The sequence below is a fragment of the Pelophylax lessonae genome (genome assembly GCF_965119305.1).
Source record: "Pelophylax lessonae genome assembly, chromosome: 13".
Lineage (NCBI taxonomy): Eukaryota > Metazoa > Chordata > Amphibia > Anura > Ranidae > Pelophylax > Pelophylax lessonae.
Window position 1 is genome coordinate 209,431,441 of NC_138780.1, and position 19,578 is coordinate 209,451,018.

Consider the following 19,578-nt stretch of genomic DNA (forward strand, 5'->3'; position numbering starts at 1 on the left):
TTCAGTTTATTTGCCAAATGTGTCTTTTATTTATATAAATCCCTTCGTAACCCAAAATCACACCACTTGGAAATTGTAAGGATCCGGGTCTTCCCCATTAAGATGGAGAGTCAACACCCCATGGCCAAGAAGGGTCTGCATGGAGATGAGTATAGGTAGTGGGAGTTGGTCGCATCCAACTGGACTTCACATCATAGAAGGCTCTCCCACTATTTTTTTCCTCCAAATTTTACCTATTTTACCCAGTTACCAACAAGTGACGCCCTGGTACATCCTTAGACTTCAGGTGGTTATAGCAGGATGGTGTCTGCAGCTGGTACCTATTTAGAGACAATGGTCACCACTGGGCTTTACCGGCATCTCCCGTCTCACCGTGAGTCCCACTCAACCAGCTGGTGCTTCCGCTGGATGACCATAGAGGTGAACAAAGACCGGGCTGGCTCTATGATATAGTAACCCAGAAGAGATGACATCATTGCTGGTGTCCCCGGATGTAAATGGCGCTATTACTGTCCCTGCCTATTGCTGTCCCTGCCTATTACTGTCCCTGCCTATTACTGTCCCTGCCTATTACTATCCCTGCCTATTACTGTTCCTGCCTATTACTGTTCCTGCCTATTACTGTTCCTGCATATTACTGTCCCTGCCTATTGCTGTCCCTGCCTATTACTGTCCCTGCCTATGGCTGCCCCTGCCTATTACTGTCCCTGCCTATTACTGTTCCTGCCTATTACTGTTCCTGCCTATTACTGTTCCTGCCTATTACTGTTCCTGCCTATTACTGTCCCTGCCTATTACTGTCCCTGCCTATTACTATCCCTGCCTATTACTGTTCCTGCCTATTACTGTTCCTGCCTATTACTGTTCCTGCCTATTACTGTTCCTGCATATTACTGTCCCTGCCTATTGCTGTCCCTGCCTATTACTGTCCCTGCCTATGGCTGCCCCTGCCTATTACTGTCCCTGCCTATTACTGTTCCTGCCTATTACTGTTCCTGCCTATTACTGTTCCTGCCTATTACTGTCCCTGCCTATTACTGTTCCTGCCTATTACTATCCCTGCCTATTACTGTTCCTGCCTATTACTGTCACAGAGATCATTACATTCCTTGTGACAGCAATAAATTAATAATTTTTTTAAATGAAAAGTGACGTCACTGCTGACCTCCCCCCTGCTATCTAATACACTGCTGACCCCCCTCACCGCTATCTAATACACTGCTGACTCCTCCCTCCCCACTATCTAATACACTGCTGACCCCCCTCACCGCTATCTAATACACTGCTGACTCCTCCCTCCCCACTATCTAATACACTGCTGACTCCTCCCTCCCCACTATCTAATACACTGCTGACTCCTCCCTCCCCACTATCTAATACACTGCTGACTCCTCCCTCCCCACTATCTAATACACTGCTGACTCCTCCCCCCCACTATCTAATACACTGCTGACTCCTCCCTCCCTGCTATCTAATACACTGCTGACCCCCCCTCCCCACTATCTAATACACTGCTGACTCCTCCCCCCCACTATCTAATACACTGCTGACTCCTCCCTCCCCACTATCTAATACACTGCTGACCCCCCTCCCCACTATCTAAAACACTGCTGACTCCTCCCCCCCACTATCTAATACACTGCTGACTCCTCCCTCCCTGCTATCTAATACACTGCTGACCCCCCTCCCCACTATCTAATACACTGCTGACCCCCCCCTCCCCACTATCTAATACACTGGTGACTCCTCCCTCCCCACTATCTAATACACTGCTGACTCCTCCCTCCCCGCTATCTAATACACTGCTGACTCCTCCCTCCCCACTATCTAATACACTGCTGACCCCTCCCTCCCCGCTATCTAATACACTGCTGACTCCTCCCTCCCCACTATCTAATACACTGCTGACCCCCCTCCCCACTATCTAATACACTGCTGACTCCTCCCTCCCCACTATCTAATACACTGCTAACCCCCCCCCCCTGCTATCTAATACACTGCTGACTCCTCCCTCCCCACTATCTAATACACTGCTAACCCCCCCCCCCCTGCTATCTAATACACTGCTGACTCCTCCCTCCCCACTATCTAATACACTGCTAACCCCCCCCCCTGCTATCTAATACACTGCTGACTCCTCCCTCCCCACTATCTAATACACTGCTAACCCCCCCCCCCTGCTATCTAATACACTGCTGACTCCTCCCTCCCCACTATCTAATACACTGCTGACTCCTCCCTCCCCGCTATCTAATACACTGCTGACTCCTCCCTCCCCGCTATCTAATACACTGCTGACTCCTCCCTCCCCACTATCTAATACACTGCTGACTCCTCCATCCCCACTATCTAATACACTGCTGACCCCCCCTCCCCACTATCTAATACACTGCTGACCCCCCCCTCCCCACTATCTAATACACTGCTGACCCCCCTTCCCACTATCTAATACACTGCTGACCCCCCTCCCCCACTATCTAATACACTGCTGACTCCTCCCTCCCCACTATCTAATACACTGCTGACTCCTCCCTCCCCACTATCTAATACACTGCTGACCCCCCTCCCCACTATCTAATACACTGCTGACCCCCCCTCCCCGCTATCTAATACACTGCTGACTCCTCCCTCCCCACTATCTAATACACTGCTGACTCCTCCCTCCCCGCTATCTAATACACTGCTGACCCCCCCCCTGCTATCTAATACACTGCTGACTCCTCCCTCCCCACTATCTAATACACTACTGACTCCTCCCTCCCCGCTATCTAATACACTGCTGACTCCTCCCTCCCCACTATCTAATACACTGCTGACTCCTCCCTCCCCACTATCTAATACACTGCTGACCCCCCCTCCCCACTATCTAATACACTGCTGACTCCTCCCTCCCCACTATCTAATACACTGCTGACTCCTCCCTCCCCACTATCTAATACACTGCTGACTCCTCCCCCCCACTATCTAATACACTGCTGACTCCTCCCTCCCCGCTATCTAATACACTGCTGACTCCTCCCTCCCCACTATCTAATACAATGCTGACCCCCCTCCCCCACTATCTAATACAATGCTGACCCCCCTCCCCACTATCTAATACACTGCTGACTCCTCCCTCCCCACTATCTAATACACTGCTGACTCCTCCCTCCCCACTATCTAATACACTGCTGACTCCTCCCCCCCACTATCTAATACACTGCTGACTCCTCCCCCCCACTATCTAATACACTGCTGACTCCTCCCTCCTCACTTTCTAATACACTGCTGACCCCCCCTCCCCGCTATCTAATGCACTGCTGACCCCCCCTCCCCGCTATCTAATACACTGCTGACTCCTCCCTCCCCACTATCTAATACACTGCTGACCCCCCCCCCTCCCGCTATCTAATACACTGCTGACTCCTCCCTCCCCGCTATCTAATACACTGCTGACTCCCCCCTCCCCACTATCTAATACACTGCTGACTCCTCCCTCCCCACTATCTAATACACTGCTGACTCCCCCCTCCCAGTGGCGTAGCGTGGGGGGTGCAGGGGGGGCCGGCCGCACCGGGCGCAACATCTGGGGGGGCGCATCCTGCAGTGTCACTCTGTCTGACATTATACACAGTATCACACACTGTCTGCGGTTGCTGCCATCTTAAGGCTGGGTGATGTCCAGCGGGCGCCCTATGGATGAAAATGGCAGGGCGGGGCAGGTTGGAGCTGTACTGTGCCTCACCTGTCCATTGGCGTAGGGTGGGGTGGCGCATGTGGAAATGTTGCAAGCCACGCCCCGCCTGTGCCGTCTCTCCTTACAATCGGCCGCATGTTCAGAAGAGCTCAGTCAGCTCAGCGAGTGAATCAGCAGCCTGGCACTGTCACAGAGTCAGTAATCATTCATCTATCTTTCCCTGTTGTCGTGACACTCAGCCAGCCGTTGTTTCTGGACTGACACACCAGGCATGGGGGGGGGGGGGGGAGCAGCCCGGACTGGAGTGGAGAACCCTGACTATGTATAAAGTAGTGTAGTGGGCAGTGTAGTGCAGTGTAGTGGGCAATGTAGTGTACTAGACAGTGTAGTGATCAGGTAGGTCAGTGTCGTGGACAGGTAGGTCAGTGTAGAGGTCAGTGTAGTGGCCAGTATAGGAATCAGGTAGGTTAGCGTAGTGGACAAGGTAGGTCAGAATAGGAATCAGGCTGGTCAGTAATATTGTAGGAAGGGACTCGGGGAGTGCTAAAAGTCTGCAGGTTAGGGGCGCAAATTACTTGCCTTGCCCCAGGCGCTGACAACCCACGCTACGCCACTGCCCCCTCCCCACTATCTAATACACTGCTGACTCCCCCCTCCCCACTATCTAATACACTGCTGACTCCTCCCTCCCCACTATCTAATACACTGCTGACTCCCCCCTCCCCACTATCTAATACACTGCTGACTCCTCCCTCCCCACTATCTGATACACTGCTGACTCCTCCCTCCCCACTATCTGATACACTGCTGACTCATCCCTCCACACTATCTAATACACTGCTGACTCCTCCCTCCCCACTATCTGATACACTGCTGACTCCTCCCTCCCCGCTATCTAATACACTGCTGACTCCTCCCTCCCCACTATCTAATACACTGCTGACTCCTCCCTCCCCGCTATCTAATACACTGCTGACCCCCCCCCTCCCGCTATCTAATACACTGCTGACCCCCCCCCTGCTATCTAATACACTGCTGACTCCTCCCTCCCCGCTATCTAATACACTGCTGACTCCTCCCTCCCCGCTATCTAATACACTGCTGACCCCCCCCCACTATCTAATACACTGCTGACCCCCCTTCCCTCTATCTAATACACTGCTGACTCCTCCCTCCCCACTATCTAATACACTGCTGACTCCTCCCTCCCGCTATCTAATACACTGCTGACCCCCCTCCCCCACTATCTAATACACTGCTGACTCCTCCCTCCCCACTATCTAATACACTGCTGACCCCCCTTCCCTCTATCTAATACACTGCTGACCCCCCTCCCCACTATCTAATACACTGCTGACCCCCCTCCCCACTATCTAATGCACTGCTGACCCCCCCTCTCCCGCTATCTAATACACTGCTGACCCCCCCTCCCCACTATCTAATACACTGCTGACTCCTCCCTCCCCACTATCTAATACACTGCTGACCCCCCCTCCCCGCTATCTAATACACTGCTGACTCCCCTCCCCACTATCTAATACACTGCTGACTCCTCCCTCCCCACTATCTAATACACTGCTGACTCCTCCCTCCCCACTATCTAATACACTGCTGACCCCCCCTCCCCGCTATCTAATACACTGCAGACCCTCCCCACTATCTAATACACTGCTGACCCCCCCCCCCCCCACTGTCTAATACACTGCTGACCCCCCTCCCTACTATCTAATACACTGCTGACTCCTCCCTCCCCACTATCTAATACACTGCTGACTCCTCCCTCCCCGCTATCTAATACACTGCTGACTCCTCCCTCCCCACTATCTAATACACTGCTGACTCCTCCCTCCCCACTATCTAATACACTGCTGACTCCTCCCTCCCCACTATCTGATACACTGCTGACTCCTCCCTCCCCACTATCTGATACACTGCTGACTCCTCCCTCCCCACTATCTAATACACTGCTGACTCCTCCCTCCCCACTATCTGATACACTGCTGACTCCTCCCTCCCCGCTATCTAATACACTGCTGACTCCTCCCTCCCCACTATCTAATACACTGCTGACTCCTCCCTCCCCGCTATCTAATACACTGCTGACCCCCCCCTCCCGCTATCTAATACACTGCTGACCCCCCCCCTGCTATCTAATACACTGCTGACTCCTCCCTCCCCGCTATCTAATACACTGCTGACTCCTCCCTCCCCTGCTATCTAATACACTGCTAACCCCCCCCCCCCTGCTATCTAATACACTGCTGACCCCCCCCCCCCACTATCTAATACACTGCTGACCCCCCTTCCCTCTATCTAATACACTGCTGACTCCTCCCTCCCCACTATCTAATACACTGCTGACTCCTCCCTCCCCACTATCTAATACACTGCTGACCCCCCCTCCCCACTATCTAATACACTGCTGACTCCTCCCTCCCCACTATCTAATACACTGCTGACCCCCCCCCACTATCTAATACACTGCTGACCCCCCTTCCCTCTATCTAATACACTGCTGACTCCTCCCTCCCCACTATCTAATACACTGCTGACTCCTCCCTCCCGCTATCTAATACACTGCTGACCCCCCTCCCCCACTATCTAATACACTGCTGACTCCTCCCTCCCCACTATCTAATACACTGCTGACCCCCCTTCCCTCTATCTAATACACTGCTGACCCCCCTCCCCACTATCTAATACACTGCTGACCCCCCTCCCCACTATCTAATGCACTGCTGACCCCCCCTCTCCCGCTATCTAATACACTGCTGACCCCCCCTCCCCACTATCTAATACACTGCTGACTCCTCCCTCCCCACTATCTAATACACTGCTGACCCCCCCTCCCCGCTATCTAATACACTGCTGACTCCCCTCCCCACTATCTAATACACTGCTGACCCCCCTCCCTACTATCTAATGCACTGCTGACCCCCCTCCCCACTATCTAATACACTGCTGACCCCCCCTCCCCGCTATCTAATACACTGCTGACCCCGCTCCCTACTATCTAATACACTGCTGACTCCCCTCCCCACTATCTAATACACTGCTGACTCCTCCCTCCCCACTATCTAATACACTGCTGACCCCCCCTCTCCCGCTATCTAATACACTGCTGACCCCCCCCCCCACTATCTAATACACTGCTGACTCCCCTCCCCACTATCTAATACACTGCTGACCCCCCTCCCTACTATCTAATGCACTGCTGACCCCCCTCCCCACTATCTAATACACTGCTGACCCCCCCTCCCCGCTATCTAATACACTGCTGACCCCCCTCCCTACTATCTAATGCACTGCTGACCCCCCTCCCCACTATCTAATACACTGCTGACCCCCCCTCCCCGCTATCTAATACACTGCAGACCCTCCCCACTATCTAATACACTGCTGACCCCCCTCCCCCACTATCTAATACACTGCTGACCCCCCTCCCTACTATCTAATACACTGCTGACCCCCCCCCCCCCCCCACTATCTAATACACTGCTGACCCCCCTCCCCACTATCTAATACACTGCTGACCCCCCTCCCTACTATCTAATGCACTGCTGACCCCCCTCCCCACTATCTAATACACTGCTGACCCCCCCTCCCCGCTATCTAATACACTGCAGACCCTCCCCACTATCTAATACACTGCTGACCCCCCCCCCACTGTCTAATACACTGCTGACCCCCCTCCCTACTATCTAATACACTGCTGACTCCTCCCTCCCCACTATCTAATACACTGCTGACTCCTCCCTCCCCGCTATCTAATACACTGCTGACTCCTCCCTCCCCACTATCTAATACACTGCTGACTCCTCCCTCCCCACTATCTAATACACTGCTGACCCCCCTCCCCACTATCTAATACACTGCTGACCCCCCCTCCCCGCTATCTAATACACTGCAGACCCTCCCCACTATCTAATACACTGCTGACCCCCCTCCCCCACTATCTAATACACTGCTGACCCCCCTCCCTACTATCTAATACACTGCTGACCCCCCCCCCCCCCCCACTATCTAATACACAGCTGACCCCCCTCCCCACTATCTAATACACTGCTGACCCCCCTCCCTACTATCTAATGCACTGCTGACCCCCCTCCCCACTATCTAATACACTGCTGACCCCCCCTCCCCGCTATCTAATACACTGCAGACCCTCCCCACTATCTAATACACTGCTGACCCCCCCCCCCCCACTGTCTAATACACTGCTGACTCCTCCCTCCCCACTATCTAATACACTGCTGACTCCTCCCTCCCCGCTATCTAATACACTGCTGACTCCTCCCTCCCCACTATCTAATACACTGCTGACTCCTCCCTCCCCACTATCTAATACACTGCTGACTCCTCCCTCCCCACTATCTAATACACTGCTGACCCCCCTCCCCACTATCTAATACACTGCTGACCCCCCCTAGGAGAGCAGTTTCAGTGGAGTGTTGAGGCCAAAATCCAGACTGAAGGGGATCAAGGAGGCTATTCTCGGGAAGGTGGTCACACAGTTGGTTGTAGACCAGACATTCAAGGAGTTTGGATAAAAAGGGGAGCAGGGAAATAGGGCGTAGGTTGTTAAAGCGGAGTTCCACCCAAAAATGGAACTTCCGCTTTAGGTATTCTAACCCCCTGACATGCCACATTTGGCATGTCATTTTTTTGGGGGGGGAGCGGGTACCTAGTTTTGACAGGTACCCGCTCCCACTTCCGCTCGGAGCGCCGCCACTCGGAGCGCCGCCACTCCTAAACCTTGTGGACAGCCTTCCCAGAAGAGTTGAAGCTGTTATAGCTGCAAAGGTCAGGCCAACTCAATATTGAACCCTACGGACTAAGACTGGGATGCCATTAAAGTTCATGTGTGTGTAAAGGCCAGCGTCCCAATACTTTTAATTATATAGTGTATGTATAAATATGTTTTGATATGTATCAATATACACTGCCCGGCCAAAAAAATAGTCGCCACCAAAAAAAAAAGTTCACACACCATATTTGGTTGGCTTTGATTACGGCACGCATTCGCTATAACGTTGTTTCGATAAGCTTCTGCAATGTCACAAGTTTTATTTCCCTCCAGTGTAACAATAATTTTCCACCAAGATCTTGTATTAATGATGGGAGAGTCGGAGCGCGGCGCAAAGCCTTCTCCCGCACATCCCAAAGATTCTCAATGGGGGTAAGGTCTGGACTCTGTGGTGGCCAATCCATGTGTGACAATGATGTCTCCTCCTCCCTGAACCCCTCTTTCACAATCTGAGCCCGATGAATCCTGGCATTGTCATCTTGGCATATTCCCATGCCATCAGGGAAGAAAAAAATCCATTGATGGAATAACCTGATCATTCCGTATATTCAGGTGGTCAGCTGACCTCATTCTTTGGGCACATCCAGTAATATCAATGTGACGAGACCCTTGCTCGCTCTGTCTGCTCTCCCGACACTCCTCTGTTTCTAGTCAGTCATCCTGCAGATCGCAACGTCTGAAGATCGGTCAACCAAGGATCCGGGATCCGAACTACAGCTATGTGCCATTCGGAATCCATTAGAACAAACACCAAGCAGGCTGTATGTAAGTTCAAACAGGAAGACCATTTATTGGAAGAACACAGCACACTTTTATACAGAATTTGGAACATCCTGCCCCCAACAACCGCCCTCCCATTGGTCAATTGCAAAGTACCTGCAGTTCCCATTCAGGTCCTCTTTAGCCATGCAAATGAGGAATTGAAAATGAGTCAGCAGTGATTGGTCAGATAGCTTGACCAGAAGGAATGCCATGCAAATGAGGACTTGCAAATGAGTCAACAGGGATTGGTCAGATAGCTTGACCAGAAGGACTGCCATTTGCAAGGAGACAGAAGCCCCAGGGGGCAATCAATGTACACAATAGTCAGACACAGAACAATGGTTCCCTAACGAGCCCTCAATACACATTACTCTGAGTGTCAATACATCCCTTAGCAGACAACAGGTGAGGTCATTAACACACCTGACAATAGGTGAATGGAAAGCCACCTCAGACCAAAAGCAACATTGTTTAGACAGCCCGTCTCCACCTTGAACTTCCTGGAATGACCATATTAGGAGTTGGACTTCCTGCTCAGAAACCTCATGGCAAAGGGAACAAATGACCTTGCTGACAAATGTGAAGCAATTCAACCCATCACCCATCTGTCCTTAAATTCCAGTGATGGTGAACACCATTTGTAGTAGTCCAAACCATTTTTCAGTGTTCACCACCCTCCTGGTCACCCTGCATCCATAATAGATGCAGGGTGACTTAAACATAAGAGAGCCCCATAAGGCTGGGCATGGTGCCCCCCAACCTCTCTAAAGGAATTTGGGGTCCACAACCCCCATGCCCAAAGTGACTCCCCTTTCGGCAGGAGACTAACACAGAAGGAGACCCTAAACGGGTTTACTTCGAAGTTAGTCCATAGTTCCAGTCCTCCCATGTCTGCACCCACAAAGTACCCCAAACAAATTGTCCGGGACAGAATGTCACTCACCCAGTCAACCTCTGTCACTCTTGTAGAACATCCCCTCCATGGGGAAGAAGCATGAACTGGCCCTTCTCCCAGGATTCTTTTCAGCTGCTGGAGAGAGGACAGGGTGGCTGGGCTCACTTCCTCATGCTGTTGGGGATCTGGGCCGACTGCCCAGCATCCCTGGGGTAAACAAGTGGAGACTGTAGCTTTTGCGGGTGCTGGGCAGAGGTCGGTAACACTCTGCCCTGTTGCCAGCTCTTCTGCTGGGTTGGGTTTGGCGAATACTACCCCCAGGAACTGGTTGGGGGTCTGCTGTAGAGGGGAGGGATCGCCTACCTCCTCCTCCTGGTATTCCTGCGGGGCAGGTTGGGGATCTGGACCGACCGTACAGCATCCCTGTAGGTCTGGTGCAGAGACCGCGGTCCCATCTGTACCATTGGGGTCAGGGCTGTTGTCTCCCTGTGGTTGGGGAGAAGGATTAGTTGTCTCCTCTCCCTGTAAGGTACACTGCTGCTTGGAAGGAAAGACGACACCTTCGGCTCCCTGTAAATCCTGCTGTAGCTGAGGACCTGGGCCGGCTGCCCAGCCTCCCTGTAGGGCCGGTAGAGAGACCTCGGTCCCATCTCCACCTGCCATCGGTGGGTCTTCACAGTACCCCCAGTCTGTACTGTCTCTCCAACTGAAGGGTTGCGGGTCTGGATGTGCCACCCAGGACTCCGGCTCTGCTTGCAGGGTAGATTGGGGTGGAACGGAGCAGAGCAGGCATTGGTAGTCCTGCTCCAGTTCCCACTCCATTCTGACCAGATTAATCAGGTCTGACCCCAGGTCCTGGATTTCCCAGCGCCGAAACTCTGCTGGACATCCAAAGTCCCTCTCCTCAAAGGCCTTCCACAGCAAGCCCGAGCCACTATAGTCCTCACCTTCCGGCATATTGTCATCAGCCATCCAGTGGTTGTAGCTGGTGGCGTACCACTTTAGTGCCCGGTAAGCTTCATCCAGCCACATCTCCTTCCAAATCAGGTTCCACAGCTCCGTCACCCACTCATCCCGGGGTTGCTCTCCTAGGAAAGGTACCCGCAGGGCAACGTATACCTGGAACCGCTGTTCTTCGCTGGGAAGGTTCTCTCTCCGCCTCCACTGCACATCCTCTAAGGCCTCATACCACATTTCCTTTCGAGTGAAATCTCTCCAGTCCAGTATGACTTCCTCTGATCCAGGCCCATCCTGTTGGACCAAGTGTTGCTGCAACCTCCAGAGAAACTCCTCATATGGGGACGCTGCATCTTTCGGCGTTTTCTCTGATTGCCGTATTTCTGCCATTCTCTGCTCATGTTGCCGCTCTAGTTACCTCTCTTGCCGTTCTCGTTCTTTCTCTTGCCGCTCTAGTTCTCTCTCTTGTCACTCATCCTGCAGCTGGATGTCTCTAATGGCATTCTGTATGGTGGTCTCTGATGGGTTAGCACCATATAATGCCAACCGCTCTCGAACTCGTTGCTGAAACAAGTCTTCAACTGACCGGGGTCCTGCATCACCATCCCTCTGATCCCTCTCGGTTAGCTCACTGATCAGGGTGGCCTTGTTCTTCAGCGTGGCTCTCCTGCATGCTGCATAGCTGGTCATTGACTGTGGTGGTTTGGAGTGTCCCGGTAACTGGAGAGCAAATCCCACCGCTGCCAACCAATGTGATCTTGTATTGATGATGGGAGAGTCGGAGCGCGGTGCAAAGCCTTCTCCCGCACATCCCAAAGATTCTCAATGGGGGTAAGGTCTGGACTCTGTGGTGGCCAATCCATGTGTGACAATGATGTCTCCTCCTCCCTGAACCACTCTTTCACAATCTGAGCCCGATGAATCCTGGCATTGTCATCTTGGCATATTCCCGTGCCATCAGGGAAGAAAAAAATCCATTGATGGAATAACCTGATCATTCCATATATTCAGGTGGTCAGCTGACCTCATTCTTTGGGCACATCCAGTAATATCAATGTGACGAGACCCTTGCTCGCTCTGTCCGCTCTCCCGACACTCCTCTGTTTCTAGTGAGTCAGCCTGCAGATCGCAACGTCTGAAGGTTCGGTCAACCAAGGATCCGGGATCTGAACTACAGCTATGTGCCGTTCGGAATCCATTAGAACAAACATCAGGCAAGGCTGTATGTAAGTTCAAACAGGAAGACCATTTATTGGAAGAACACAGCACACTTTTATACAGAATTTGGAACATCCTGCCCCCAACAACCGCCCTCCCATTGGTCAATTGCAAAGTACCTGCAGTTCCCATTCAGGTCCTCTTTAGCCATGCAAATGAGGAATTGAAAATGAGTCAGCAGTGATTGGTCAGATAGCTTGACCAGAAGGATTGCCATGCAAATGAGGACTTGAAAATGAGTCAACAGGGATTGGTCAGATAGCTTGACCAGAAGGACTGCCATTTGCAAGGAGACAGAAGCCCCAGGGGGCAATCAATGTACACAATAGTCAGATACAGAACAATGGTTCCCTAACGAGCCCTCAATACTCATTACTCTGAGTATCAATACATCCCTTAGCAGACAGCAGGTGAGGTCATTAGCACACCTGACAATAGGTGAATGGAAAGCCACCTCAGACCAAAAGCAACATTGTTTAGACAGCCCGTCTCCACCTTGAACTTCCTGGAATGACCATATTAGGAGTTGGACTTCCTGCTCAGAAACCTCATGGCAAAGGGAACAAATGACCTTGCTGACAAATATGAAGCAATTCAACCCATCACCCATCTGTCCTTAAATTCCAGTGATGGTGAACACCATTTGTAGTAGTCCAAACCATTTTTCAGTGTTCACCACCCTCCTGGTCACCCTGCATCCATAACAGATGCAGGGTGACTTAAACATAAGAGAGCCCCATAAGGCTGGGCATGGTGCCCCCCAACCTCTCTAAAGGAATTTGGGGTCCAGTGTCCACAACCCCCATGCCCAAAGTGACTCCCGTCACAATCCAATAGGAGAGTCACTGCATGATTAGTTTAGTTTGTCGTTTAATTAATTCCAGGTGGCGACTTTTTGTATCAATATGTATAAATATGTATTGATGTGTATCAATATGTACAGATATATATAAATATGTGATGATATGTATCAATATGTATAGATATGAATCGATGTGTATCAATATTTATAGATATGTATCAATGTGTATCGAAGTGTAATATGTATCGATGTGTATCAATATATATGGATATGTATAGATATGTATCAATATTTATAGATATGTATCGATGTGTATCAATATTTATAGATATGTATTGATGTGTAATATGTATAGATATGTATCGATGTGTATCAATATTTATAGATGTGTATTGATGTGTATCAATATATATAGATATTTATAGATATGTATCGATGTGTAATATGTATAGATATGTATTGATGTGTAATATTTATAGATATGCATCGATGTTTATCAGTATTTATAGATATGTATAGATGTGTATCAATATTTATAGATATGTATCGATGTGTATGAACTTTAGCTGGAGGAATGTATGAGCGCAGAACCTGTTACTCCTCTCTCTCTCTCTCTCTTTTTCTCTCGCTCGCTCGCTCTCCTTTTTTTTTTTTTTTATATTCCGTCTTTGCTCTACAACTGAGTCATTCGCCTGCTTTTGGCTCGGGGGTATAGCTGGGCTGTGCAGTGTGGATGGGCTGTGCAGTGTAGATGGGCTGTGCAGTATAGATGGGTTGTGCAGTGTGGCGGCGGGCGGCACTACTCCTGAGTTGAGCGGCACAGCGTTGCTCTCTGCTGATGCAGATGTGATTGTGTTCGAAGCTCTACAGACAAAAAAAAAAAAACCAATGGGGGATCGTCAATACGGCTCCAGCTATGCATAAATGTGCGGAGTGAAGCCTCTTCCCATCATTCATATGAGCCTCCTCTCTCGTTTCTTCTAGGCCTCCGTTACCGACATGGAGAAAATCAGGTAAGCGCTATTTTAATTGCATTTTCTGACCCAGCCAAGCTTCCCTGGGAGTCCCCGAGGAGGGGGCTGATTATTCGGGGGGAGTCCCGGGGATGCGGGGAACAATAGGCAGCCGTGTGTCCAACTCAATTCAGAAGGAATGTTTTATTTGTGATAATCAGAGCAGCAATCTGCAAAGTGGTTGCCACGGGATACTGCGACTGGTGAGCCTTGTCATTGGTTGCCGTGGGTTACGGCTCTTTGCAGATTGGCTCTCTGATTTATTGAATGGGTTCATTGCAGCCGAGGAAATGATAAAACACAAAGAGCGGATGTTTGAGGTTTCGCTGCGTCCAATGCCGTGCTTGCTTTGTGTGGCGTGTTTTGTGTCTGTACATGTGTGGCGTGGTTGTCATAGCGTTGCCTGTGGAGACTCCCGCTCGCCTGTGCTTCTAATTAACTCATTTCATCCGGTTCTCTCGCTAGGAATCAGCCACCTCGGGGGTGCAGGTTGATGGACACTTTGCAGAACGCTGGGACCGGTGACCCCGGGAGTCCTCAGAATTAATTCAAAGTGCAGAACCCCATGGTGACCAATCGTGTTTCAGATCAGCCAGCTGAATGGTGGCCAGTTGCTATGGGTTACTGCACTTTGTCACTGCGTTGGCGCCATTCTTGGCATTACTTTACTGAATAAGGAAGCAAACATGTCACATGCCAAGGCGGGTCACAGCGAGGGAACAACGCAGAAATTGGTTCTCCTGATCTGATGCTGAGTAACCAGCTGTGTAAAATCAGAGGAATTATATTCTGTATGAAAAACTCCCAGTGGCGTAGCCCTAAGCGGAGTGTGGCCAGGAATGGGCGCTGTGGGTTATTATTTAGCATGGATGCTCCCAAAATGATTGGGGTGTTTTAATAAATGTTATAGATCATTATGGTCTGACCCCCATCTTGGTGAGTGATAGCCTGTAAACCATCTTTTCATGTCAGGCTTACTATCTTCAATAGTTCTGATTTATTATCAATCACCTAAAGCTGAACTCCGGACAAACCGTTACATACATGTTATTTATACACACACGTGTTCTGCCAAAGAACTTCTGGAGTTCCGTGATACAGACTGGTCTAGGACACGCCCCAGATTTTGATTGGACAGCTGAGGAGCAGCAGAAGCAGCACACTGCACCTCAGGAAGTGCCCTGTGTTTGATGGACAGCTCTGCACTGTAGAAGAACCTGATTGTCTGCCACTGCTGCCCCTCACTCTCCCAGTCGGAGTGCTGCTGTACTGGGGATTGTATGGAAGGAGGATAAGAGAGGTTCGGATACTTAGACTAGCTGGATGTTTTCCTCTATCAGATGGTGGCTCTGCTATTATCTTTCTGGGTCAGTTGGATGTTTTCATTTTCTTTATATTTGACTTATTAAGAAACAAATGTTCCCATTGTAACCAATCACAGCGCACCCTCAGTGACAGCCGAGCGGGAATGTCACCCCAGGACCAGGGCAAGTACTGTTCTAAGCGGGCCCCTTACACAGAACCCCCACTGTGTCATTACCTTTCTAACTGTCCCTCTCATATATAGGAAAGCAAAAATCCAGGACCTAAGTGTGGCTTCATAGACAGAAACACGAGGCAATGCCAGAATGGCTGAGTTCTAGGACTGTTCATAAGTCCTCATCTAATTCTACTCTTCCGTTTACCCAGGACACTCACTGACAGAAGAATAAGGTCAGGGCACCCCTTTATCCCCAAGTTCTACTATCATAACACAATGGCAGTTGTGATGGCCATAAACATGGTGCCCTTTTCAACAGAGGCCAACATGATACCAAACATGGCCCCTTCAACACAGACCTACATCATCCCAACATGGCCCCTTCAACACAGACCTACATCATCCCAACATGGCCCCTTCAACACAGACCTACATCATCCCAACATGGCCCCTTCAACGCAGACCTACATCATCCCAACATGACCCCTTCAACACAGACCCACATCATACTCAACATGACCCCTTCAACGCAGACCTACATCATCCCAAAATGACCCTTTCTACAGAGACCTACATCATCCCCATGACCCCTTCTACAGAGACCTACATCATACTCAACATGACCCCTTCAACGCAGACCTACATCATCCCAACATGGCCCCTTCAACAGAGATCTACATCATCCCAACATGGCCCCTTCAACAGAGACCTACATCATCCCCAACATGGCCCCTTCAACAGAGACCTACATCATCCCAACATGGCCCCTTCAACAGAGACCTACATCATCCCCAACATGGCCCCTTCAACAGAGATCTACATCATCCCAACATGGCCCCTTCAACAGAGACCTACATCATCCCCAACATGGCCCCTTCAACAGAGACCTACATCATCCCAACATGGCCCCTTCAACAGAGACCTACATCATCCCCAACATGGCCCCTTCAACAGAGACCTACATCATCCCCAACATGACGCCTTCAACACAGGCCTACATCATCCCCAACATGACGACTTCAACACAGACCTACATCATCCCCAACATGGCCCCTTCAACACAGACCTACATCATCCCCAACATGACCCCTTCAACAGAGACCTACATCATCCCAACATGGCCCCTTCAACGCAGACCTACATCATCCCAACATGGCCCCTTCAACACAGACCTACATCATCCCCAACATGACGCCTTCAACACAGGCCTACATCATCCCCAACATGACGCCTTCAACACAGACCTACATCATCCCCAACATGGCCCCTTCAACACAGACCTACATCATCCCCAACATGACCCCTTCAACAGAGACCTACATCATCCCAACATGGCCCCTTCAACGCAGACCTACATCATCCCAACATGGCCCCTTCAACACAGACCTACATCATCCCCAACATGACGCCTTCAACACAGGCCTACATCATCCCCAACATGACCCCTTCAACACAGGCCTACATCATCCCCAACATGGCCCCTTCAACACAAGCCTACATCATCCCCAACATGGCCCCTTCAACAGAGACCTACATCATCCCCAACATGCCGCCTTCAACGCAAGCCTACATCATCCCCAACATGGCCCCTTCAACGCAAGCCTACATCACTCCAACATGGCCTCTTCAACAGAGTCCTACATCATCCCCAACATGGCCCCTTCAACACAGACCTACATCATCCCCAACATGGCCGCTTCAACACAGACCTACATCATCTCAACATGGCCCCTTCAACACAGATCTGCATCATCCCCAACATGGCCCCTTCAACACAAGCCTACATCATCCCCAACATGGCCCCTTCAACAGAGACCTACATCATCCCCAACATGACGCCTTCAACACAGACCTACATCATTCCCAACATGACCCCTTCAACGCAAGCCTACATCATCCCCAACATGGCCCCTTCAACACAAGCCTACATCATGCCCAACATGGCCCCTTCAACAGAGACCTACATCATCCCCAACATGACGCCTTCAACACAGACCTACATCATTCCCAACATGACCCCTTCAACGCAAGCCTACATCATCCCCAACATGGCCCCTTCAACAGAGACCTACATCATCCCCAACATGGCCCCTTCAACACAGACCTACATCATACTCAACATGACCCCTTCAACACAAGCCTACATCATCCCCAACATGGCCCCTTCAACACAAGCCTACATCATCCCCAACATGGCCCCTTTAACACAAGCCTACATCATCCCCAACATGACCTCTTCAACACAGACCTACATCATCTCAACATGGCCCCTTCAACACAAGCCTACATCATCCCCAACATGGCCCCTTCAACACAGGCCACCATCATCCCCAACATGACGCCTTCAACACAGACCTACATCATCCCCAACATGGCCCCTTCAACACAGACCTACATCATCCCCAACATGACCCCTTCAACACAGACCTACATCATCCCCATCATGGCCCCTTCAACACAGACCAACATCATCCCAACATGGCGCCTTCAACACAGGCCTACATCATCCCCAACATGGCCCCTTCAACACAGACCTACATCATCCCCAACATGACGCCTTCAACACAGACCTACATCATCCCCAACATGGCCCCTTCAACACAGACCTACATCATCCCCAACATGACGCCTTCAACACAGACCTACATCATCCCCAACATGATGCCTTCAACAGAGACCTACATCATCCCCAACATGACCCCTTCAACACAGACCTACATCATCCCCAACATGGCCCCTTAAACACAGGCCTACATCATCCCCAACATGGCCCCTTCAACGCAAGCCTACATCACCCCAACATGGCCCCTTCAACACAGACCTACATCATCTCAACATGGCCCCTTCAACACAAGCCTACATCATCCCCAACATGACCTCTTCAACACAGACCTACATCATCCCCAACATGGCCCCTTCAACACAGACCTACATCATCTCAATATGGCCCCTTCAACACAAGCCTACATCATCCCCAACATGGCCCCTTCAACACAGGCCACCATCATCCCCAACATGACGCCTTCAACACAGACCTACATCATCCCCAACATGACCCCTTCAACACAGACCTACATCATCCCCAACATGACCCCTTCAACACAAGCCTACATCATCCCCAACATGGCCCCTTCAACAGAGACCTACATCATCCCCAACATGACGCCTTCAACACAGACCTACATCATCCCCAACATGGCCCCTTCAACGCAGACCTACATCATCCCCAACATGACGCCTTCAACACAGGCCTACATCATCCCCAACATGGCCCCTTCAACACAGACCCACATCATCCCCAACATAGCCCCTTCAACACAGACCTACATCATCCCTAACATGGCCCCTTCAACACAGACCCACATCATCCCCAACATGACCCCTTCAACACAGGCCTACATCATCCCCAATGGGACCCCTTCAGCACAGATCTACATCATAACCAACATGGCCCCATCAACACAGACCTACATCTTCCCCAACATGGCTTCTTTAACACAGACCTACATCCTCCCAAGTGTGACCCCTTCATCGCAGATCTACATCATCCATGACATGGCCCCTTCAACACAGATCTCCATCATCCCCAATGTGCCCCCTTTAACACAGATCTACATCATAACCAACATGGCCCCTTCAACACAGAACAATATCTTCCCCAACATGGCTTCTTCAACACAGATCTACATCATCCCCAGTGTGACCCCTTTAGCACAGATCTACATCATCCCTAACATGGCCCCTTCAACACAGGCCTACATGATCCCCAACATGGCCCCTTCAACACAGACCTACATCATCTCCAACATGGCCCCTTCAACGCAGACCTACATCATCTCCAACATGACACCTTCAACGCAGGCCTACATCATCCCCAACATGGCTTCTTCAACACCATCCTACATGATCGCCAACAAGACCCCTTCAACACAGACCTACATCATCCCCAACATGGCCCCTTCAATGCA

At 50.7% G+C, this 19,578-nt stretch overlaps 1 protein-coding gene across 4 annotated transcripts in view; it reads left to right on the forward strand.

Annotated features, from left to right (window-relative positions):
* Positions 1–13,916: 13,916 nt before the first annotated feature.
* The window catches only part of BEGAIN (brain enriched guanylate kinase associated), a 254,749-nt gene continuing 249,087 nt past the window's right edge, over positions 13,917–19,578 (forward strand). For all 4 annotated transcript variants that reach the window (XM_082242704.1, XM_082242707.1, XM_082242705.1 and 1 more), the window contains exon 1: positions 13,917–14,130. In XM_082242704.1, the coding sequence (XP_082098830.1) occupies positions 14,117–14,130 (14 nt within the window). In that variant the 5' untranslated portion in view covers positions 13,917–14,116. The remainder of the gene's footprint in view (positions 14,131–19,578) is intronic.